This window comes from Centroberyx affinis, unplaced genomic scaffold (genome assembly GCF_046629955.1).
Source record: "Centroberyx affinis isolate AG114_WGS23_722 - 3 ecotype Tasmania unplaced genomic scaffold, CSIRO-AGI_Caff_v1 ptg002483l_1, whole genome shotgun sequence".
Taxonomy (NCBI): Eukaryota; Metazoa; Chordata; class Actinopteri; order Beryciformes; family Berycidae; genus Centroberyx; species Centroberyx affinis.
In genome coordinates, this window is record NW_027280713.1 from 123,160 (window position 1) to 149,467 (window position 26,308).

At 44.0% G+C, this 26,308-nt stretch overlaps 1 protein-coding gene across 1 annotated transcript; it reads right to left on the reverse strand.

The window, feature by feature from the left end:
- Positions 1-255: 255 nt before the first annotated feature.
- Positions 256-25,754, reverse strand: tprn (taperin). Its single transcript, XM_071534104.1, has 4 exons — positions 23,354-25,754; positions 7,691-7,898; positions 5,485-5,609; positions 256-4,487 (listed from the first exon to the last, which is right to left on the reverse strand). Exons 1-4 carry the CDS (start codon positions 25,571-25,573, stop codon positions 4,425-4,427), a joined length of 2,616 nt encoding a protein of 871 aa, XP_071390205.1. The 5' UTR covers positions 25,574-25,754; the 3' UTR covers positions 256-4,424.
- Positions 25,755-26,308: the final 554 nt, after the last annotated feature.

Genomic DNA, 26,308 nt, shown 5'->3' on the forward strand with positions numbered 1-26,308 from the left:
GGAAGCAGCAGAGGCAAATTCTCTGTATAAACAAAGGCTTCTGTCTAGGAGATTGGAGATTTCCAAAGCCTTTAATTCACCATTTTCAAGTGAGGATGAATTTTTCTATTGCTCATTCAGTAACTGGTTTGAGACTCCTTTGGTATCAAATCTCATAGAAAACGGTAAGAGACGTCGATGTCAGCCAAAGTGTACTTGGATGGAAATTAACACATGCATAGTATTCACGCATATTCAAGTCTTCTATTTATTGAGCTTTCATTTGTACAAGTGTGACATCACTTTTTTGCCCAAATCATTGACAATAACTTTACAGTAAGCACATCTTTTTTTTTTTTTGCGATGTAGATTTACAGACGAGGAAGAAAAAGAGTACAAGGTGGAGCTTCTACCACAGTTGCTACAGTATGACAGAACACAAACTGCTTACTTTTCAACAGGAATAGACAGATAGGAAAGTACTGCGGTCCAAGGCAGAGAGCGGGCGGCCTGTGTGACCTCCCTGTGTACACTTCAGAAGTCACGTGTGCGTCTCTACGTCCGAACAACGGCCATCATTAAAGTTCTTGCTGGTGTCATGTTATACGATCACTGGAACATCCCGACATTAAACTCTTGCCTCTTTGGTCCTTTGCTTCACTGAAAGACCGAGACCATCAAAAAAAAAAAAAAAAAAAGCAAAAGATTTCCACCAAGAGCTAATGACTTCCTCGGGGATTTGGTCGTACAAGGCAGCAGTTATCACAGATGGGTGTGGCTGGCACGAGCTCTGCGGGATCGATCCGTCGGCTCGCCATGAGCCTGTGATCAATAGCCACGTATCCACAGCAGGTCCAAGTGGGGCTTGTTTGGGGCCAAATTCAACTTAAAATTTAAATTATATCCTAGGTCAGTGATTCTCAACCTTTTTTATATCAAGGACCACTAATTTTGTGCACTTTAGGGCCATGGACCCGCATTTGATGAGATTTTTTCTCTCGGACCCAAATCTGAGCATATTTTTATTGTTAGATATGGTTTTGTCCACAATTCACTGTCTGTATTGTCGATAGAGATAACAGTGAAATAGTCATTCTTCTGCATTCTCTAATTGTGTTAACTAATGAAATAATACTTGAAATAATGCTTAAGTTTAACATTTCATCAATTTGCTGGGGACCCCCTGGAACCCCCTCAAGGACCCCTGGTGGTCCCTGGACCCCACGTTGAGAACCACTGTCCTAGGTGACAAATCATCTCAATTGGCAAAAAACAGAGGTGTGACCACGTCAACTTTGCTCGAGTCCAAAGTCAGTCTCACGTCTTGAGCCACAAGTCTCAAGTCAAGGCCCAAGTCTAAATCTAGATTTCCATGTCATTAATGCCAAGTCAGGTCTCTAACTCTACCAATTTAATATCTTAAAACAAAATATCTAGGACTTTTCAATACAATATAGTTTTAATAGGATAAAAACTTGTTAAGAACATCATGAGTTTGATTTCTATAATCAGTTTCAACTTCAATAAATTCAATCATTCCATACAAATTCAGAAAACAGAATTTAAATTCAGTCGTCTGGTGGAACAAATCTCACAACTTTCAAGTCATTTACACAAACACAAGAGACTCAAGACTTTAGAAACATTTTAAAATCATTAAAGTACAAGTCAAAGTCAAGTTGCAAGTCTAAAGTATTCTCTTCATGCATCAAGTGAAGTCTCCAGTCCAAGTGTCCGAGTCCAAGTCATGTGACTCAAGTCCACACCTCTGGCAAAAAGATTCACAGAAATATTTTGGGGGTAATTTCAGGACAAAGATGATGGTAAAGCAACAACTTGGACCTGTGTTAAAAACTACAGTGGGCTTCTGTTGTGGTCATGGCAACAAGGCCAACAATCGTAAGATTTTCAATGCAAGGCTGTGGCAAAAAACGTAGAAAATGGACATGGCATTCATCGGCAGTGCATTCATCATGTACAGTTGAAGAATTATATTCCAAAATGATATTCACTCATTTTAAATAAAAAAACCCAAAAAACAATACCTTAATTTCATCATTCAGTATTTCTCCAGTCTGAGTATGCAGTCTATAAAAGTGTTATTTTAACTAAGGACTTAAGTTACCTCTTTTCCTACCTTATTGTGTACAAGCAATCGTATAATAAAGGGAGTCACGCTTTTATGATACCGGATGTATTATTTTGCAACAAAACTCTTCAACATGACTTCTTGTTCTTTCAAGTGCACATCTCCTCAATCACATATTCTATTCCTTCTCTTGAGGTGCAAAACAAAGTTAAAACAATGACAGTGCAAGTGAAAATAAACAGAAATTTGACATTGAGACTCCAGACGAAACCAATATTTCTAATTCCGTCTGATATAGACAGAATCTCCTAACAGCACAATCCTATCTCCACGACGCAACCTAAACCAATTTCATTTGATTGGAGAAAATAAAAATAAAATGATAGATGTTAAGTAATAAATAATTCTCATGAAAATATCACGGTGGGATATTGAAACTGTACATCAATACTGGCCAAAGAGTATATCTGGGAGTGGTAAGAATGAACGTGAGCAGTGGCCATAGTAGCAACACTTTAATTAATTGGCATTATGAGTAAAAAAAAATCTTTTGGAAACTTGGTGCAGTCTTGTATATAAAAACGTCTTTAAAAAAAAATGTTTTTGATTACATAATCTTAAATCTTTCAAACACACACAATTTTGCATTCACTCACACAAACATGCCATATTATGAATGATCATAATCAATGTTGCCTTCATTACTTCAATGGACCGGTTTTCTCTGTGGAATGTGAAAGTACATGAGGTCCGACTGGAAAAAGGTCAGGGGCCGTTACGTCTGAGAGCGCCCGGGCCGGTTCCTTCCATACCAGCAATTTACCCATACAAAAAAGTTTTTTACATGAGCTGGTCTCAGACATGCAAACTTCAACTTCAAGCAGGAATGAGCACGATAACCTTTCGTAAGAAGCCAGAGAAAGGTGTCAGGAGGCCTAATAGCTTTTGTGAAATAGCCAAATAATGTGATACGGATACCTTGATTGTTAACAAGGGGAATAACAAGGATTATACAGAAACATTCCACAGTATGCATTGGATATTTTGCATGTATGCATTATTTTGTTATCAGTAATATTGACATACAGACATTATTGGCCAAGGTCACTTTTCAAGCATTTAATCAGAAATCGTCCTTTGCTAATGATTTACATAAATCCTTCCCAAGTCCTTTGTTTTTTCTCCTCCCATCACAAGGGAACTGTGTTGAAGTTTGCTTGCCATTAGACTCTGAATTTTTCTATCTTCTAACAAAGTCCAGCAGCTTGAATACAGCATAGTTTGCCAGAAAAACATACAAAAACTAAAAGGCATACAGAAGCATTACAGTAAAAGAGAACCAACTGAGTTGTCGGCTGAAATCAGAACATGCAGGTACAAAAACAAGACAAAGAACTACAATTGTGGCACCCTTTCACCATCGAGTCTTTTTTGTGTACGAGTCTGCCATCTACTTTAGCGGACGGGTCCTCCGGGGCCTACACTTGGAGAACGTCCGAATGACATGTTTCCATGCTAACACTGAACTCTGTCACCATGGCGTTACCTACAGATGGGCACTGGTGGCTTCCTGTTCTTTAAGGAATTTGGTCACTCACTTTCACGAGTCGGTCTCCGCCGCTCAGCGTCTCCCGAACCTGAAGCGGGCGCGGAGATGCGGACTTGAAGAGGGAGGAGACACACAGAAAGACATCGAGAGAGAGAGACGAGACTGTCTGAAGCCAGAGAACTTCCTCTGGGGATCCTTAAGCCTGGAGAGGTTCACGATGCGGGTGTGGATTTGACAATCAATTTGATTCTGTCAGATGTCTTATTAAGACTTGTTAAGACTATGAGCAAGTCAGTGAATGGGATGAGGAAGTAGGGAGACTGACAGATCAACTGCCCAGGATAGTGCGGGGAAAGACAGTCCTGCTGCTTTTTGGATTGGTAATCGTTGGATTTGTAACCGCTGATTGATGTCTGGAGTGTCAGGAGCAGGGTGGCAAATTAACACCAGCCACCAGCCAAATGCTGGGATATTTTTAACTGCAGCTGATAGGTGCCATGCAGCGATACTGTGGCAGGTAATCAGCCATCATTCAGAGATGTCCTTTCTATTTAAAAAAAAATGCATCAGACTGGTAAAACAGTGAGAATGGCTGGTGAATTTTGGAATCCATCCGCTAATGTGACTGGTAGATTAAGTAATCGTGTTTCCTGCCAGATCAGGAAGGTGTGCTTAGAGCCGGTCGCAGCGTCGAGTCGGAGTACTGTAGGCCCAGTTCTGTCAGATCTCACTGGGCTCTGACGGCAGTCTGGTCCCGTAGGTGCGGTACTGGCTGGGTCTACTGTACAGTGGTTTGGTCCGGACAGATCAGAAGTAAAGAGCAGGCTCGCTGCTGAAGTCAGAGAGGGAGGAGCTGTCTGCTGGTGTGAGCTGGGAGAGAGAGACGAAGTTTAAATACTGAGGCAAAAGGAAGAAACACATTTCCTCACTTAATGCAAATAAAATATATTATACAGTATGTTCCATTGTGTTGTACCAGTTCTGCTTCTACTGTGTCATTCATTCATTTTCACAGTCACAATTTATTTTGACAGTCCAGTGTTGATTCATATGTTCAACTTCATTCAAGTGACTATGATGTGTCACTAAAAAGCTGACTGAGTTTCAGGTGATTCTCATAATAGTGTGAAAAGTACACTATTGATAATCAATGTCTGGGTTAGAGTTAATCTTAGAAATAAATTCAGGTTAGGGTTGGGTTTAGGTTTAAAAATGAGGTTAGTGTTTGGGTTATCCAGTCTGTAGAGAAGCAGCAAATAGGTAAATGACACTATGTTGAACATCTAGTTTTTGTCACCTGACAGCCGAGTATCAACATTGGACTGTCCAAATGAAGTGTTACCATTTTCACTACCCGCTTAATCCTTTTTCAGGGTCACTGGAATGCACTGGGGGGAAGGCAGGGAAACACCCTGGACAGGTTGCTAGTCCAACACAGGGCAAGCACAGATAGACAATCACTCAATCCCACATCCATACTTATGGGCAATTTGGAGTCTCCAATCCACCTGACTTGCATGTCTTTGAAATGTGGGAGGAAACAAGAGGAAACCCACACAAACACAGGGAGAAACATGCAAACAGCACACAGAAAGGACTGGGAATCGAAACCAGGACCTTCTAGTTGTGAGGAGACAGTGCAAAACACCCTGTGAAACTGTGTACATTGTGAATATATGAACAAATGTCATCAAACCAAATTCCTGTACATATATTGTATTTGATAACTTAAAGCTGCAGGAGGTAACTTTTAGGGAATAACATTTATTTCTATGTATCTCTATCTAAGGATCTCTTTCCCCCTGAGCTTAAAGTAGCTACAGCAGCTTTAAGTGATTCTTATTTTAGAGTTAGAGTTTTCTCTCACCATGACTTCCTCTGACATCTGTGTTTGTTGGGAATTGGCGTCGCTCTGGTAAACTGGGTCATCGAGTTTGTGTTCCTGCCAGGCATTAAAATCCACCGAGTGCTTGGGAATGTAATTGGATAGGTCTAAAGAAAAAAAAAAAAGAAAAAAAATAACATGTCACATACATGCTAATGGGACATAACATTCATTTTTCCTCACAAGAATGTGTAAGAGCATGCATATCTGGTAATGAATATTAGATAGAAGCTTTATTGTCTAAAAAAGCTGTGTGGCTTCATCTCTTCCCGGTTGGTGCACATATTATGAGTGAAAAACTGCATAGTGCACTGGACCTTTCAGTCCCACATACATTTTCTTAATTGTAGTTCACAATTTGACCAGTAGGTGTCTCCCCAGATTACCAATAGGTCAGACTGAACCTATTTACATACCTTTTCTGCCCTGCCTGGTTTGACTGATAGACATCAGGGTGAGATGCTGGACTGGGTCACAGCATGAGAGGATGAAGCCTGCTCTCCTGGAGCTCCATTCATGGAAGTTTTACTAACAATGTCTTGATCTCATGTGGATTTTCATTTTCAGGTGCTGGGCACTAAATACAATTGTTTATCTAACCCCGTTACCACGAGAAAAGAGTTTATTTTGCCTGTTCAATTAATTTCCCTCCATCTCTTTGATCTTGTTTTCTCTCCTTCAAATCCATCCTGTCTCTCTTCCTCTCATTTTGACCATTTTCTGCACAACTTTGTGTACTTCAGACCTTATACATGACACTTTTCAGTCTCTGGAATCATTCACAGATTTATGTAATGTATCTCAGCCTGTTGAGTAATTCTTTAGTATAAATTTCTTGTGGTAGGATGGACCAATCTACTGTCAGACACTTGCTATATTTCCCACTACATCCTGTTGCGAACATCTATAAAATGTTTTAAGTGTATATATAGGGGGTGGCCAAAATAATCCAAACACCACACAGTTTAACTTCAAAGTAACCAAATCACAATCAATTACAAAGGCAGCTACACATGCGAGTCATGTTAGCTGTAAGTGTCAGCTTTAAAAAAAAAAAAAAAAAGGGCTGAAAATGGCCGCTTCTATAAGTGTGTTTTCAAAGCAACATGTGGCAATTAACAGAGTTCCAAAGAAGCCAAACAGTCAGTGCCCAAATTGCATGCGCATGAGTCACACAAACTGCGAACTTCATGTGGCAAGGGGAACTCTAAAATCGCGAAAATCATGGCAACATATGCCAAGCTGCTCTGGCAAAGAGGAACAGTGCACCGACGCAGACTGACACGTAACAGCGAGTTGCCAAACATCCACAAAATGACGGCCTGCAATATTACCACAGAATTGAGTCAACACTTCAGTGACACAGTCTCAACATAAATGGTACGTTCTGAGCTTCACAAAGCTGGTAATTTTTGGCTGGGGTGTCAACTGGAAAGCGCTTGTGTCCATGGCCAACGCTCTAAGATGCAAAACCTGCTGAAAGGAGTGCAAAACCTGGAACCCGAGCAGTTGAAAATAAATAATATGGTCTGATGAGTCGTCCTCTACACTTTTCTAAATCCGGACAGGTTTAAGTTTGAAGAAAGCCAAAGAATGCCTTCAAGCCACACTGTCTCTTGGGCCAACTTTTAAACATGGTGGTGGATCTGTAATGGTATGGGCAAACATTTACTCTGTTGGTCAAATACCCACCAAGGAATATGAGGCCATTTTATAGGACGGGGTGCACCCTATGATGATTATCATTACAAACGCATATTGCGCAGCCAAGCTTTGTTCAAACCCACAGAACTTTATTTTAAATTCTAGTCAAGATCCCAAGGTTTCCAAAGATACCAAATATGTCATGCTGAATTACAGGGAAATGTGTATAAAATGATGCACAAGACATCTAGATTTTTCTATTGAAAAAATCTACAGTCCAGCCATAAAAAAAAATGGCATCTTAGGTTTGAATATTTCACTCAGTATAAGCAGCTATAGCTTCAATGAAGTGTTAGAATGAGCAGATACAGAATATATAACATTGTTGTACAGTGTGGAAATGTATTTTTTTTATAACTTTGAAGCTACTTAAGGGGAAATTTAAAAAGGGAAACTCAGGGTTCAAGGGGTTAAGGATTCAAATGATTAAGATTCTGAGCCTGCCACCCCTCCATCATCACTCGTTTGTTTGTGTTCATCTCACCAGTGCTGTTGGTGGTGTGAGTGGGGGAACTGGTGAAACTGGGTCGAGGGATGTGGATCCGCCCCACCATACTGGGCTGTTCGTCCGCCACCTTCCCGTCTCGCTTCCCGCTCTCCTCCTCGTCCTCCTCCCCGCTGTCCCACACGCTGCTCTCTGACGGATACTCGTACGTGCTCTGGAGGCTCGACTCATTAAACGAGATCTTGAGCTGAAAAAGAGAGGGATTGTTTTGAGGAAAATTAGCAGCCTGATCAGTTATCTATATTGCTTTAATGTGTTATTAAACCGCTTTGCTTTGGCGGCATTCGTTCATTTGTTTTGCTACCATTCCAGTAAATCTTTCAAGTGAACTGGAAAAAAATGACACAGACCGAGAGAGAAAGAGAAAATGAACAAAACAATTACAACCAGAGGGTAAATGACATAACCTGTTCCCTTCATGTAAAATGCATGGTGAAGCCAACTCGCTTAGGATTTCCCCTGGCTCCGTATTTTATTTTAATGTGTTTGGTCTGCATCCACTCGACTGGCACCAGGGTGGGAAAAATAACGCCAGCCACCAGCCAAATGCTGGTAAATCTTGGCTGCAGTCGATAAGTTTGGCAGATAGCCATCCACAATTTGGAGCGTTTATTTGATTCTAAAAATCGAGCTGGCTGGTAAAACAGAAAAGTTGCTGAATTTTGAGATGCTGCAGTCCCTGTGGCCAGAAGAGAAAAAAAGTTTTTTCCTATCTTCACGAAATTAACTATCAAGCAACGGCCACAGTTCACACCTCAAAAACCCACCAGCCATTTTCACTATTTTACAAGCCAAGTTAATTTTGTTTACTAAAGAAAATAACCTCCAACTGATGAATGTTTGCTTGCCAAAGTCGCTGAGAAAGTATCCAAACTCATCAGCCACAGACAAAATTTACAAACAGGTTTTATGAATTTTATAACCATGGCAAACATTAACACTGACTATTGCTTCCTTATTGCTCTGAAAACAGAATGCAGTCTATACCTTATCTATACCCTTTGCTCACACTGCTGTTACACCACTTTAGCCCGGCACTAACCCCCTGCCTCATAACTTCATCTCAGCTTTTAACTGGGATTCTTTGTTGAAAGCCAACTGCAGTTTACTCAGCCTGTGACTGCTTGTTCTTTGTATGTAGCTTTGCAAAAAAAAGAGGGGTGCAGGTGGCGTCCTCGCAGGAGAGCTTCTGGCAATGTGATTGATCGTCTCAGAGCTTGCTGTCCATTTGGCAACGCTTCAGTGGTCCGCGAACATGGATCCATGGGGTGAGACAAGCCCTGCCACTTTGTTGCACCATGTAATCCAGCATGACTGGCAACTCTGCAACCAGAGACCTCTGTGATTTTGACCGTGAGTGAGCACATTAACCTGACAACTGAAGAGATTCGCTCTAAAAGGAGACATCCACCGTTTGAAAAAAACATGACACCTACTGTGACACAGTGATTTCCACAATAAAGTTCATGGGATATCATTTAAGTTTTTAGCTATCTCAGGTTCCTTGCGGACAAAATAGTGACATTTGAGAGACTCTAATCACCTGCATGGTTGAAACTGAGCAATCAAAGTCAGGTAATGATTTTTTCCCAAAACTGATACATAGCATTTTGTTGAAGGGCCAATAAATCATGTTGGAGTCCAAGCAATGCCTCTGACAAAACTTAAAAAAAGCCCTAACTCCATGGCTATTCACAATACAAGTAATGAAATACAAAAAACACCAGTGTTTTGACCATATGGAGTTCCAACAACACAACATGAAAGTCAATATCAGTCAAGAAGTTTTACATTTTCTTGTGAGTTTCAGTGCAGGTGACAAGCGGTACACACACACACACACATGAACTACGACACACACATGTCTCTGTCTTCCCAGAGGCGGCCAGTCAGCTGACGGCGGGATCGGGGCTCTTATGTACCTGGCTCCATCTCCACTCTGTAGGCTCTGCACTAAATCTGCCCTAATCTCCATCACAAGGCCACAAGCCAGCCACTGCAGCTCCGTCTCAACACTCAGGGTTTGCACTTAATTCCCGTTTCTAAATTCCACACTTGTTCCAGACCTTAATGACTGGAAATGAAGATCTTCCTCTGTGATTAACGGGATGTAGACTGATAGTGGCAGGGCAACAAAGACATAACCCTTTATAGCTGAACATTATCTTTCAAAACATCACGATATGCGAAACGACAGTGAGTCTACAATGTCTAAAATGTGTGGTCATGTGTTTCAGGACAGAGCCACGGGTTCTGCATACTTTTCCACACTTGTTGTCAAATTCCTTAACTTTTAAAGACCTGGGAACTTATCTAAACTATTTTCCTCACTTTTCCAGACTCCCCAGGAACCTTTGTACAGGACCTGAGTCCCAAACGCACTCCCATCACCTTTCCAACCCTAAGATCTACATCCAGATATCCAAGCGATTTTTGGGACTAGTATCAATTTTAACCACCAAAGTTCTGAGCACCAGAGTGTGTTGAAAGGTTTCAAAAGGCTTCAAGGCTATCATTTTCAGTCGGAAGTCGCAGCGGCTCATTTGTGAGTAAAAATAAAGTCTTAGCTTTTCATTCTGTGTCAAGATTATTGTGAAATTCAAACGCTAAATATAGTTTTGAAGATCATACATGTATGGTGACAAGCCAGCCCAGAGGGAAGAGGAACTAACGTTTTAGAGGAAATAAACTGAACCTGGTCTGATTCAGTCCTAGAGGAGCATATGGTACACAAATTATTCTATCACACATTAAAATGTACTTTAATTTAACCAAGTAAGGTATTGGGGAAAGGTAGTGTTTTGAACTGGTGTCAAATTTGAATCATCCGAACTGGTTTTTCAATGCCCAGCCCCTCCCATCCCAGACGGCCGCCACAGCCTCTACCCTATATCCTTTCCCGCCCCACCCCCCATATAGTCTGACTGGCCAAAGCCTCGGAGGCTGCTCAGGACAAGGGTCTATAGGCCACCACCACCAGAGGAATAGACATTAACACACAGACACAGCATTGTGTCAGCTCAGTCACACATTTCCCTTCTTAAGCCAGCTGGAACAGGCCAGCGTTCGAGGCTGTTCTCATGTGGTGTGACAGATCAGGTTAGAAAGTGGACAGTATTTCAGGAGGAAAATCAAAAACCTGTATGCCACTACTTCACTTGTCTCTATTCAATCTTTATAAGCGTCTAGATGCCATTTAATAGTCGCTAATATCTGATTTGTGTTGATAACGGTCAATAAAAGAATTACACCTAATCAGGTAATTACAGGTCATTTAGAGGGCTGCTTCATTTTGTTGTCACTTTGGGTGCCATTTTTATGTCATTAGCATTCAAAACGTGCATGTGTAGAGAAGGAGGAGGAGGTTCACAGACTGATTCATTAGCTTAAGCACAAAATTCACAAAGATGCTTCATAAACGTAGCATTTAAACCAATTACTCAATCACTTCATGTTAAGTAGTTCAGTCTTTGTTTTTAGTTTAATCAAATTATTCATGTCCAGTTACATCAAATATCTTAAGTTTCTACTATAAGTGTCTCAATAATCTTAAATGGTACTTTATGCAACACAAAAGGACAATATTATAAGATAAAGCTGGTAGAAAAGGGATTTTGTACAGCTCAGTCAAGGGTAAGGAGACGATTAAGGAAAGGTTTAGGGATCAAGTTTAAGGTTCTTTTACACAACCTGGCAGCAGCTTTTTCCTTTGAGAAGAGAATAGCATTACACCTTGATATTCACTCGAATTCACTTGAAAATGTTCAAAGATGATCCCAAGTAACACCCACGGCTTTCCAACATCAGTGACCAAATTGAGCAAGCGACGATGATGCTATTTCAAGACAAATCTAGATTTTTCTTTAGATTCTTAGATTTTCAACAAAACATCTGCATCTCACTCACTTCCCTTTTTTCCCCTTACATCCAACTAAGTTTCTACATAAGCATCCAGTCAAGTTTAATAGCACAATAGCATAATACATCAAATCCTCTGTATTGATAGATGCCGTATCACTGTTTCCCAGACACCAAAAAGGCTTTCAGTTTCAGGCGTCGTCTATTTTTAGCACCGAAACCTCCTCTTTTTGGTTCCTGTGCTAAACTTTATACCCACAAAGCATTTCCCCGCTAAGTCGGCATCCTGTCTTAGAGGAAGCCACTCGGTGTGCCAAATGAGAGTTTATCAATAAATCAGACTAGCCGCTGGGCTCGCTTCCTCTTTTGGCTGTCTTTCGCTTTCCTTTTGTCTGGCTGAGGCCTCCAGCATGAGACTCCGGGCCGAAGTCATCCCCCTCGCCCTTCTCCCTCTGCTTTTACACTTTAGGCATTCAGCTGACGTGCTTATCCGACTTACAGTGAATGAATAGGTAAGGGCGCAGCGTCTTGCTCAAGGACAGAAGTATTGATGGATGTGTTTGCTGCTGGGGTGATGGGACTGTGATCTTTACACTGCAGGACGCTCTGTATCCACTAGTCCCGCCTGCTGCTGGTATTTAGGCTTATACTCCGGGGTTTCCCCCTCTCTCACCCCTCATCTCCCCTCGCTGGCTGGTGGCTGGTAGCTGTGATAAAAGCCTGCATTACTGAGGCAGAAGTGATTCCTCTCCTGTCCTCAGGCTGTGGGACGGCCCGACAGGCGGCTGGGGATTTTCTCCTTCACAACAGGGCGCTCAGACAGCACACTGTGACACACAAGTGACAAATAATTGTTTCTTTTTTTTTTTACTGAATATGTATCGCAGTACGTGTGTGTATGGGTGAGCAGGAAGGGAGGGGTGCTAATGCTCCATGTCACCACAGTTTGAAATAAAATGATGTGAGATGTGAAATATTTTCTCTGGCACGCAACTTGATTTGTATCAGACAGTACAGCCGGAGAATATCCTGTTTACAAGGCCATCTCCAAAACCTTTAGGAAAACATTGCAATGCCTTGCAGTTTGAAAACAGAAGTAATCAATACTGCTTTGTCAGTATATTTTCTCATTTATTTTGTTGACTGTGCAGCCCTACTACAGTACAAAAATATTCATGTTAGCAGGTCATTTGATGTTGTATTCAGTCTTAAAAGGCGACTTAAAATTTTCCTTTTCTAAAGCCTTTGAGCCACTTCTGTTGCTGTTGTTTTTTTTCAATGCATGAATGTATATATGTGTATTTCTACAACTTGTACTGTTTCAAATTTGGCTTTATGTGAAGCACATTGAGTTTCCCTGTGTAGGAAATGTGCTATATAAATAAACTTCTACTCAGAATATTACTATGTTAAAGCAGGTGTACAGGTGTGCACATGGGTTTATGTAGTTTCACTTCTTTATAGATATCTATAGCAGAATACCCGTTGATTCAGTTAAATGTCACATGTGCAAAAGAAAATCGTTGCAACAAGTTGAGATATTCTGAAAGCAAGTGAAATCATCTAGCCTCACTGTCAGATTTTACACTTGCTTTGAAAAAAAAAAAAGGTTTTGAGGCTGAATACCAAATGAAATGACTTGTTGAGATGGATCTGCAGTGCTGGAGTCAGCACCAGCTGAAGACAGGGGTGACAAGGGGCTGAGTAAATATTATTTCTGCTCAAATTTATTCTACGAGTGTCTTTCACCAAGTTTCATCAGTTCTCCTTTTTTTGGAAGGATTATGTGGAGATAAGCAGAATGAGAAATGGAGAAGACAGAGAAAAGAAATGAGAAGAGAGAGAGCGAGAGAGAGAGCGAGAGCGAGAGAGAGAGAGAGAGAGAGAGATTATGTCTTCATGAATGTGCCTCGGCCAATAGGAAAGAGATGGGAGCTGTGCCAGGAATTTTTTCCAGGCCACCCAGTATGGTGTGTCCTCGTTTGGTGAGAAGTGGTTCCTATTGAACAGACACACACACACACACACACACACACAACACACAATACACAACACACACACAGAGGGCGGTTTTCCTGGCAGTGTTGATCGGGTTGAACTTGAAAGTTGGTGTGTTACAGTGGAACTACAATACAATAACGCAAGGCTTTTAACAACTGTGGGTGCAGCATGTGAGCGTGCGAGTAGGTGTGTCTGGGTGTGCATCTCTTCAAATGCGTTTCTATATTTACTCCAATAGTGGCAGGTGGCATGGGGAGCGGTGTGTGCACATACATAGGTGTGGGTGTGCACCTACACATATATGAGTGTGTGTGTGTTTCAGAAGAGCCTATGACCCCTCTGGTGAAATAGAGGCAAAAAAACAAATTCCTGCTAAATTTCTGTGAGTAATTTACTGTATCTTCAAGTACTCTTAATCAAAAAAAAGTTCTCTCTCACTGAGGTGCGTGGTGGCTTGGAGGAGGCTCACCAGGTGCCTGATTAGAGCTAATCTCCGGCCAGGTAGATAATATTAGAACACACTGAACTTACCAAGGAGTTTAACTATAGCTGCATTAGCACCTGGGGAGAAGGGATAATAAAGCATGCCGGCTTCAGGTTTACCCTGATGTGCCTCTCCATTGTGCCATTAAACTAGCATAACTGGGTAAACTGGAGTACCTGTGTAGAAACCTCACTTAAGAGGAAAAAGGGGTGAGTGTCGGTATTTAACTTGGATCTAGGAGACTCTTTCCATCGCATTAAAAACCCTCGTTCCATTTTATAGATATTTACAATGTAAGAATTTAGCGGACACTCCTCTCCAGAAAGACTTGGCACAGTTGCACCAGTATAATAGGTTTAAATTCCTGTATCACCAGTATCAACATTACAAGCAAACATCATCAATAAAACACACAACCTAAATAAGAGTGAGGTTCTTCCAACAGAAATGGAGTCAAGCTTTTATTAGCATTAGCTTATGTTGCTATAGCAATAATACCTGAGAGGGCATTCTTTACAGCGACTATGGATATTGTGATAATGTCAGTGGTCCTCAGCTGCAGATGCATCAACAAATAACAACAATAAGGCACACCTAACTAGCGACTGCCTGAAAACGTCACACAAAGCTTAACACATAAGAGTTTGGTCTGGGGATTCAATCCTGCAACGTCCAGTTACAAACCCAGCTAGCAAACCTCCAGGCCATCCATGACCCAAACAATTTAGCAAAATGTCAAAGGACACATGAGCTCAAAAACCGAGGCAAACCAACCCCCGAGCTCAAACCGAGGCATATCATACCTGCTGGAAACCCCTGCTGCTCTCATCTAGTTGTAGTCAACTTCTAAAAAAAAAGTTCTCACCATTAACACACGAGGTCGAATCGTCTCTTTGATCTAAGAGAGAGCTCCTCTGAGAAGTGGAAATGTTTGAAGTGCTAACACTATTAACGATCAAGTGTTACCACACTGAGTAACTGTGAGGAAAACAAACACAGTCACACATGTAGGTGGTTGGCTTTTGCTTGCAGTTACGGTCGGCTGTGTGGGTAAGCAATGCAAAATGTGAAATCTGTATTTACACTACGTGCCTCAAGACTGTGTGAGTCACTGCTCTAGTAGTATGCCCTTTGTGGCTGTGTGTACATGTGCGCGTGTGTGTGCGTGTGTGTGTAAAAGAATAAAGTCTCTCCACGCTATCAGGGTGGGATTATATGAGTGATATGAAACTGATGAGAGAAGGAGGGAGGGGGAGAGAGAGCGAAGAGATACATTAAGGAAACAATGCACTTTTTCCCCTCATCTATCTCTTACAAATAGCCAAACAATGAGTAATACCCTGTTACACCTTCAACCCCATCCTAATTAACACATTACAACAGGCTAATTAAAATCTATACCTCAGAGTAAGTTGATTTCTATACAAATTTAAAAAATAAGCTTTCAAGAAAAGCAAAACAACAAATAAGCTAAGAATAAGAGACAAGGGAACGATTAAAAGTAGAGATTTTTGGGGACTTTTTGGGGATTTTTTGGGGACATCAGAGGGCCTGTGAGAAACAAGACATGTTGGGTCCCCACCCACAGAAACACTGGCTTAGGCAATTACTGAAACTACACACTAGAAGCTTCATTCATACATCTCCACTAGACGTTTCGATCTTACATGGATCTTTGGCTCTACTCTCTTTATCTATCTGTTGCTGAAATATCCCAGCACCTATTCGATGTGTGTGTATAGACCGTAAAAAATAATGGACACATATACGTACAGTGTAACTACCACTTATCCATCAATTACAGAAAGTATATCAACACTGACATAAGAATGTGTGTGTGTGTGTATGTCCCTCTTCCTTATCCTGGAATCCTAATGACAGGATAGAATGGCCGTGGCTTGTGTTGCCCTGGCGACAGGCGCCATGGATATGTGACAGAGAGAAACGGGAGAGTGGAGGTGGAGTGACAGAGAGAGCGAGAGAGAGAGAGACAGACAGAGAGAGGGAGAGAGACAGAGAGAGAGAGAGAGAGAGAGAGAGAGAGAGAGAGAGAGAGAAAGAAAGAGAGAGAGAGAGAGAGAGAGAGAGAGAGAGACAGACAGACAGAGGGAGAGACAGACAGACAGAGGGAGAGAAACAGACATGGCGGAAAGACAGTAAACAGGGAAACAAATTATTAAGGAGATCAATGATTCACAGGAGAACAAACTGTACACACGCACAGTGCAACCCACAACACTATAATAAACAAAAAATACATTTACATAGGCTCCATCTCTCAGGCCTAGATGACTTGTTGAGTGCAAATACATTCATGAACCACGCAGGTTTTGACTGCACGCCTGTTTCCATACACTGGTTCCATGAAGAGTATTTGAATATCGTTTGCATTGCGTACGAAAGCGTAAAAAAAACAACAACAAAGCCCCCATTTCTCACCCTGTCAACTGTAATCAGACAAGAGAGCTGGGTGTTTCAGTCTGGATGGGTTTTCAAAATTTAACTGATTTAGAAAAAGACCCTTCAGACAATGTTTATCTATCAAAGCAGTTGGTAGAAAAGAAGAATTTATCAGCGTTTGGCTGGTGACTACTAGTGTTAATTTTCCGAGAGAAAGACACTGCTGGTATTAACAGTCAGTGGCTCCTACCTGCTCTCTCCACTCGCCCACTCTGTTCTTTTTATAAACTTTTGAAAACCCCCTCCCTCCCTCTCTCTCTCTCTCTCTCTCTCTCAACATTCCCTCCATCATCCTCTGCTCTTAGATAGACTCGTATCTCTTCATCTGCTTGTCTTTCTTTCTTGCACTTTAAAAGACACAAGCACACACACACACACACACACACACACACACACACACACACACTGAATTAAACATGACTATGATAGTGGGGCTTTGCTGGCTGAATTCTAATTACATTGACTTTGCAGGGTTGCACATGTGCCTTGGGCTGTGTGGGAAACCTACATGTGTGTATTTGTGCGCATGTGTATGTGGAAATTTGGCATGCTGTGTGTGTGTGTGTGTGTGTGTGTGTGTGTGTCTACGTCCACTAGTCTGTTTTGCACAGACCCCTGCAGCCACAGAGAGCCACTTGGTGGAAATAAGAAAGAAAGCAAGTTGCTGAAGCTTTGGCCCTTATCAACAACTTATTTTACACTGCCACTAACACCAATAAACGCAGAACAAGCCCTTTTCTTGCATGACAACTTGTGACCATGTGCCAAAGTCATGGTGAATGTTCAAAGTTGATGGTGAGATTGTGACGCAAGTACACCTTCAAAACGGAAAGCTTGTGCATACAATCAAGACCAAGTTAAAGTTTAAGACTTTATTGTCTCTAATGGGAAACTTTGTTTGCACTGAGTCATATAACATTATTCACAATCACAATAAACATGACATGGGAAAACAGAAGACACAATAAAGTCCAACAGTGGAATGAGCTGTAATTGAGCAGCAGACTGAATGACATGCACCTTAGGTATGTAAATTACGACTTCACTCGTGAATGCCAATTAAAATACAGTAACTGACTAGCCCAAAAAAGTAGACAGCAGTCATAAACAGATGTAATTGGCAGCTTTTATTATTGTATATGCCAAAGGTTTTGCCATAGGAGGAAAGCAAGGAAAGCCGGCTGAGGACAGGACCAAAGAAGGACAAAAGAAGTGAGATATATGAGGAAGAGAAGGTTTGGTCAGAGTCGGGGGAGTTGGTTAAGATCCGTTCCTCTAAAGCCATATCGCTGCTGTCGTGTGAAAACCTTGCGGTGACGGTCGTGTTGAGCAAGTCGTGTTTTCACTTCTCTGGAGGGATTACATGCTTCTCCACAGGGCCGAGAAAACTCTACGACCTCTTGGCCTTGCAAAACCCTTTGGAAACCAATTAGGTAAACAGAAAAAATGCATCGTCAGCAAGCTACAGACAAGGTTGTTTTTACTTAGTTCCTGAAAAGTCGACATCTGGGAGACATGAGGATTCATCGGACTATATGTGTCTATGCTATCCAAACCAGAAGCGTTTCTCCTGTCGCTCCCTCTCAGCCTTCCTACTGTCTCAATAAAGGAAAAAAAAAAATACTAAGAGCAGTGGACGGCCCGCTATTCTTTTAAAAAGAAAACAGAGAGAAGGGGGGATGGGGGTGTGGTAGGTTGCAGGAAGTGTAAGGGAGGAGAGATGGGGAATGGCTGCTGGGTGGTAAATAATTAAACACAATGGACTTTCACACCTGTAGCCCAGGCGCACAATGTAAACGTAGGAGTGTGCCCTTTCCTTGGCCTTCCTGCATTAGAGAAAGCTCTTAACCGTTCACGTATCGGTATTTTTAACCTGCCCTATGCGTGGCGTGACATTTTAGGCCTGCCGCAAATATAAAAAAAAAGAAACAGGGGTACTCAAAACATCGCTGGAGCAAATGTCCTTCACTTCCATACACAGAGCTACAGGAATGTGCACACTGCTGTAGAACATGATTCTGGCTGTGACTAGAATGAGGAGAGAAGTCATACCAAGCCAGATTTATTTATAAAGTACTTCACACACCACAAACTTCCTTTACAGAGCACCAGGGGCCATAAATACAGATAAAACCAAAGACAAAACAAACACATCACTGCAGCAGATTCACATATCCTACCTGCTAGTTCTATTTATAAGACGATCTCAGTTAACAGACAGCAGAAACGTGTGTGTAGGCACGTGCACACACACAACAAACAGCCGACGTGAACCTGCTGACACAACCCGCAGTAAGCCTCGCTCATCCTCATCAGCACATGTGACGAGGCACTAAGCATTACAAAGACCCTTACCATTTTACAGTCTGTTGACAACAGTCATATCCAAGTATGTTATAGCTGACATAGCTATATAATATAAGATAATATAAACACATGAACAGATAGGAAGTGCCTTGAATGCAAAAAGTTTATCAATGCAGAAATATGTGTGTATGTATGCACATGCACACACAACAGTCAATGTGAACCTGCTGACATAACCCTCAGTAAGCCTTTCTCATCCTCATCAGCACCTGTGACGAGGCACTCAGCTAATCAATAACTATAACCTGGTCTGGAGGAACATACAGTAAACACAGACCACAGATGCACAAGGACCTTCTGAGTGCTACCAGTCTCTCTCCATATGTCTTACGAAGCATCACAAAGACTCCAACCATTTTACAGTCTGATGACAAAAAGTGATATCTAAGCATGTTATAGTTGACATGGCTGAAGGTAAAATAAACAAATAAGCAGATAGGAAGAACCTTGAATGCAAAAAGTAAGTTTATTAATGCTTCATATTAGTGCACAAATTACCAAAATTGCATAAGTGAGCAAGGGACGAACACAAAAAAGGCTTATGCTGACATCATGACATAACATCATGGGCGATAACTGGGAGACAAGTGTGTAGCGTACTACTGTAGCATCCCATCTCTCCCCCCCCCCCTCTCTCTCTCTCTCACACACCCACACACACTCCATGCTGAGAGACAAATGATAGGTCAACTGATTCTCTGCAAGCAAGGGTATGCATTAGGGAAGTGAGTGACTAGTTGATTAATTGCTGGGTGATGTGCTAGGCAACAATAGAAATGTCAGTCTAATAAACAAAATACAGAGTTGCAAGAAAGCAGCGAAGGAACAGTAAGTTTTGATGGCCCTAACAAATAAAAAGTGCATTTTTTTAGTTTATTTTTTTAGTAGACTACTTGACTGTAATACAGTTCTGTACCTATTTAGGGTTAATGGGAACTAAGCAGATTGACGTATCAACCCCCACTCCATTAGAATTACAGTCATACATCTGACTTGTTATCACTTTGAGTATGGAAGACATGATTCCCGTCACTAAACCCAATCATTAGCCAAACAGAACAGTCATAATTACACAACAGTTTGCTGTAGCAATTAAGAAATTAGTCAGCTGAGTGGGATCTAGGCTCCCTTACGCGAATACACAGAAACAACAAACAAGGGAAAAAAAAAAGGCAGGGAGCGCCACAAAAGCTGTTTCTCCCTCTCGTTCTCTTTCTGTCTCTGGATGTTCTGCTCACAAAACACATGGGTCCGTCTCCCTTTTCCCATAATAACCGGTCACAGAGAGGAGAGAGACTTCAAAAACAAACCACTCCACCCCCTCCCATGTCTCACTGCCAGCTGCATCTCCACTCAACAAAGAGCGGAGTCGTCGTCTACCACAGGAGAAAATATGCCAATTCCGCCTGCTCCAAATCAAGAAGAGCCCAATCCAATCAAAAGTACAAATGGAAACTGAGTCGAGCCTAGCCTATATATTTCACTGGAAAATGCCCGACTAGATTTTATGCAAATGCGAGAGTGATGCGGTAGAAGAAGCTGCACTTGACCTACATAGCACTTCTACAATTCCTTCCCCAATAGAGAGGAGGAGATCACAGGGAGAAGCGGGAAGCAGGGGGACAGGCCTTATTAACCACCACAACACAGGAATAAAGTAGTGCGCTGCGGGAAGAAGAAGAAGAAGGAGGAGAAGAAGAAAAAGGAGGGGTGCTTGTGGAATGATAAAGAGGAGAGTACAGGAGACAGTGAACTGGAAATGGTCCAACATTCAACACAGTCTCCTACGCACATACAAGGTTGAAGTCTACAACTTTCACACAGCTCAAAATAAGAGTTTGCTGCAACAGAATGGAGGGGGAGAGAGAGAAATATTTTTGGAAATGTAACATGCAAAAAAAAAAGAAACATCTAGGCTAGGAGTAGGAGGGTGATGATGATCCACTACGGCCAAGTTCTCAAGTTCTGCTCTCCCGATGTGCGTAAGAAAACCGTGCATCCGGAACATTCTTCTCCAGCCTAGTTCCTCGTAAAAAAAAAAAATGGTTTGGGGTGGAAAAAGAGCGCTCACAAACCACCCAAACCAAAACGCTGAGCGGAGGCCATTCTGGGCTCCTGCTCTCACACAGAAGCGGCACTGAACAAAATTCCACACAAATTATACAGGCCAGGCCAAGCCTTGATGCCTTTGTAATTGCTTGCACAGCCCTGCCCAGAAAAAAAAAAACCTTGGCCCATGTCAAGCCTTGATGATGACCAAGAAGAGAGGCACACACACACACACACACACACACACACACAGACAAAAGGAGAAGGTATTTGGTTAAGGCCAAACATAGCGCAGATGATGAAGTACAGACAATGAGGACAAAAACAATGAATGTTTTTTTGGTTTTTTTTTTAAACGGCCTTGTCCTTGTTCATGTCTCACGGCCACTCTCATTTGTGTTCTGTGGGCACAAGTACACACACACACACACACACACACACACAGGCTGGGATATATTCACACCAATCACCAGCCTAATACAGGTACATTTGGACTGTGGCTGGTTTGTCTTTGACACTTAACCACCCAACCGTCACATGTGGGTCCTATGCGACTGAAAATCTAGGTGGCTGGAGAGTTCTGTTACTTCCTAGTCACTGTTGCCAGAAGATAAAATCATTAGCGAGTTTCCTGCCCTGGAAGTGAGAGACAGTAGCATTATGCCTGTAGAGCAGAGGATTATGGCGGGCCGGGCCAGAGAAGCAGGACTGCAGGCCAAAGTCTGGGAGGCTGAGACACTGGCCTAGATTGAAGGGCTGCCAACAGGCGCAACATGCACAGCATCAGAACAGGTGCGGTCCTGTACGGCTCAACGGGGAGAGCATGGCGTTTAAAACTAGCCATGGGAAAGAGTACAGCAGAGAGAGAGAGAGAGAGAGAGAGACAGAGAGAGAGAGGAAAGATCTGGAGGGAGAGAGAAGGATGACATGCAACAAAGGTCCCAGAACAGATTCAAAACCAGGATGTTGCGGTTACATGGTACGTGCCTTCTGAGCCACCAGGAAATGTATCATGTTAGGTAAAATTCACAGTCAAGTCTGTCACAGGCTGAAATCGATGGTTGTCTCTTGATTAACAACTTGCAACAGAAAGGTGCAACTGATACCAGAGCAATACAGACAACACCATGCTGAGAATAATGCTAGACATGTGGGACGATTCATGGCATCCTGCAGTAGCTCTGAGAAGGCTCCTCAAGATTAATATGAAAGATCTTCTGATTTTTAATTAATCCTTTACGACAGATTTTGGAACAAGATCTTAACCAAACACTGGCTATAAGGTCATAAGACAACTGCGATGCCCAAACACACACCTTGCCAGCCTATACTTATGATTTAGGACTAGGAATATCTTTGACCTAAAACAGAAACGAGAACTGATCTCCTCTTCATCTGCCACAGGACAAGTGTCTGGGACGGCCCGGCCAAATCCTGAGAACTGAATACAGGCTTGATGAGATTGTTCAGTCAATAGGCTTGGAGGGCCACCTAACCCAATAAAGCGCTCTGCGAGAAATAACATGCTTTTGTGGGACCGCGATCCACACGAAAGCGCTGCATGTCGTCCAAGCGGTTGTGTAAACACAGGCTTTAATCCACTTAGGCATCGTGGCCTAAGAGCAGGTCAAGTGATGGGACCTGCAGATTTAAAGCAGCAGGCCCACTCACACCAACACACATTAAAATAACAGAGGACATCGGATTAGTTAAAAGTACAGTTTAGCCATAGATGTGTGCACTGTTAACGCACAGACATGAAAAAATATTGCTGTCTGACTCTAACTTCTCAGCATCACACTTGTCTGTGCCTAATTTCCCTGGGGTAATTCGGCACATGTTATGCGTTAGAGTCTAGGGACGCAGTGATATTGCTTACATCTGTCGTCTGGGTGCTGTGGCTCTGACGTGGCTATGTTCACTGAACGATGACAACAGAGGAATTCAATTTGTCCTACGGCTGGACTCATTATGAGTTGCTGTTTTGTGTGTCAAGTATGAATGTAAAATGTCATCAGGGTTCCCACACACACACTTGGGATATCAAATTCAAGCACTTTTCAATGTCTTGTTTGGTCTCAAAGGACTCAAAAGTGGCATGTTTTGGGGAAAGACATGACAATCAAAATTAGACACCATAGAGGCCTCTTTTTTTCCACTTATGATCTTTTCAAGTGAAGAAATCCTGAAATCATTCATTTTAAACCTGCGGCTATATCAACACAAATCTCCATCACAGGGTTTTCCTCAAAAAGAGAGGTTGACAGACATATTGATGAGTCTGAGTGCTATATTCTAATTTTTAAAAACCTTTAAAAGCTTAAATTTATTTTTCTCAGTTCACACACACTCTTAAGGATATTCAATGCCCGTGGGAACCCTGTGTCATAACCTCTACAGTCAGGTTAGTCATCGCGTCTCACCTTCTTGCCCGTGGAGCCCGTCTTGGAGAGGCAGGACTTTCCGAGGGACAGGTACCCACCGATGACCTCGATCTCCTCCACAGCAGGGTAGCGTTTCTTCAGCAGAGAGCCCAGCTGGGCGTACGGGGCCTGCGGGGGCGTCGAGCCGGGCTGGGCCTCGCTGGAGGTGTCCTGCGGGGGCTCAGGTGAGTCGGGCTTCACTGTGGTGCGTTTAGGCACCACAGTGAAGGTGTTCCCCTTCCTCCTCTGGACCACAGGGCTTGGAACTGGGACAGAGTGGGGGGGCTCCACCTCAATGTCGTCTATGTTGGTTACTGGCAGCTGTTCCGCAGCAGGTTGCTCTGGAGTGGGAGACGGGGATGGGGAAGATGGGACAGGAGAGGTTGAGGGGACGGGAGACGGGGCAGGAGAAGTCGAGGGGACGGGAGACGGGGCGCGCGGAGAGGAGGGGGCTGGGGTCAGAACAGGAGAGGGGGGTGAAGGTGTGGGGGCGGGAGGAGGCGTGGGAGCCGTGGTAACAGGAGGAGACGGGTCAGGCTTGGACGGCCTCGCTGCCCTCTCCGCCTCCTCCTTCAGAAGTTTCTCCCTGTTCCTCTTTGAGGAGGTTGGGGCGTGCGTACGGGTGGGGGAGGTTGGCACTCCTGGCGTGGGCACCTCTGCCGCTCTGTGGGAGGGGGGAGACTTGACAGGGGCGGAGGGGGCTGGGCTGGCCGGCGTAGACGGGGCGGCGAGATGGCGTTTGGGGATGACAGTGAAGGAGTTGCGGGACTGCAGGCGCAGGTTAGCGAGGGCCCGGGCCTGGGCGTCCCCATCTGGAATCAGAGAGAGGTCTGGCTTGGGGGAGGGGCGGATCTCAAACTCAGACGAGGAGTGCGACGCCTTGAATGAGACGGGGCTTGTGGGGGACTCGGCACGGGCACGGCGGGTCTCTGGAGAGCATGGCACCTTGGGTTTGGGGGGCACCTCAGTGCTGTCCCAGTCTCTCTCTCTGGTGGGCTTGGGCTGCCCCCTGTCCGCCTCGTCACTGGGATCGACAGCTACGCCACGGCCCCCGCTCCCCTCGAAACGCTGGCGGTAGGAAGACACTGACTGGGGAGGCCCGGCGGAGCGGTGGGGGCCGTCTGTCTCAGAGACAGTGGGCTGTGGCTTTGGTTTGGAAGACGGGGGACTCTGGAAGACGGGTGATGACGGCTGGGTGCTGGGCGCCAGGTCGCAGACCAGTGAGCCTGGCTGAGGGTGCAACGTGTGCTTTGGCACCAGATCTGGCTGTGGCTTGGGCCGGAGTCTTGGCCTGCTGCTGGAGCTGCACTCCAGGTCCAGGAGGTTCTCGGTGCTGTGGGACTTCTTCTGCAGCTTCCCGTAGTTGCTGTCAAACTTCTGCAGCATCCGACTCACCCTGCCTGGACCCTCACCTGTCTCATAGGACCGGCCGTCATGGTCTTGGCGACCCAGAGTGCTCAAGTTCTCCTCGCTCTTACTTAATGTGGTGTCATAAATTACCACTTCCTTGGCTCTTATCTCGGTCACTGCGCTCCCTCTCCGGTCCAAGAGGTCGTTAAGAGAGCTATAAGTACTGACACCATTTTGCTGCGATCTAGACCCGGCTTTTATCCCGCTGGCTTCCGGGAAATAGTCCGGATCCGACTCTATGATAATAATATTCTCCGCGCGGATAGTCCGTATCCCGGGGACGCTGCCGTACAGCTCCAGGATGTGCTGGACCGGACGAGCGGCGTTTTCTCGGTCCTGCCGCCTCTTCCGTTCCTTCTCCAGTTTGATGAACGGGTTTTCCTGCAGCGGGCCTAAACTGTCGTGCAGCACCAGGCTCTCCGGCCCGTCGCCCTCCGTCCTCTCCGCCGCGTCGTGAGGGTCGGCGGCGGCCGTCCAGGGCTCTTTGTTCGCCCGCACCGGCGACAGATCCGGGGAGGCGAGGCTGCCGCGCGTGCCTGCGAAGTGCTGGTTGGCCGTGGTGATGGTGTAGTTCCGACTGGACCCGCCGCCCGTCCCGTTGTCCCTTTTGAGGCCGCTGCCGTTCCCCGTTACCTCGCCGTTAACCCGCTGTGCGCCCGCGCCGGGGCAAGCCTCCGCGGCACCTGCTGCCGCTCCAGACCCGCCGCCCTTCGCTTTCCTCCTCTCGAGGATCTCTCTCTTCCAGGCCGGCATCCTCGGGCTCTCCTGCCCAGCCTCCTGGCGGAGGACACGGACCTCTCCGCCAGACATCGCGGGGGGAGAGAGGCTGTCTCCGGGGGGCTTGGGAGGTGGTCTTCCCGCGGACTGGGTCGGCTAGGAAAGCTATATCCGGCTCTAACTGTACCTGCAGCGCCGATTATTGCACACACACACACATCCCCGCCGTCTTTTTTTCCTCTCTCTCTCTCTCTCTCTGCTTTCTTGCTATCTTCCTCCCTCTCTCCTTGCAGCCTTAACCCCGCCCCGCCCTCAGCAGCACCACCCGCACCTGTAAACCTTCAGCGTCATCCTCCAGCCTTAAGACGAAGCGGCCCAAGAAGCTTCCTCATTCGGCCGTATGGGTTAAAAACACGCCCCCTCTTCCATGGCAGGGCGCCGCCCGTCGTCACAAGCCACGCCCATTTCTATTGTTGACTAGGCCAAGAGGATCTGTCAATCAAACATGCTGCGTTTATGTTCATCCCCCCTTTTGACCATATTTAACCCTTTCAGTGAAAGTATCTTGTCTTCTGTGATTCATTGTGCCATAAGCCTGATTGATTTTTCAAACGATTTACACGTACACGTAGTTTTCATTTTATTATTTGTTAATATTATAATTATTTAATTTCAGGCTTACAAGAAGACTACAAGCTCTTCATCTGCACCCATTGAAAAATCTATATTATTATTATATATATTATTGCGACTTATAGTGTGTCTGCGGTACTCAATAGTGACCTTTTCTTACTTAATGTTGTTTGTTTTTTTGTGTTTTAATCTCCT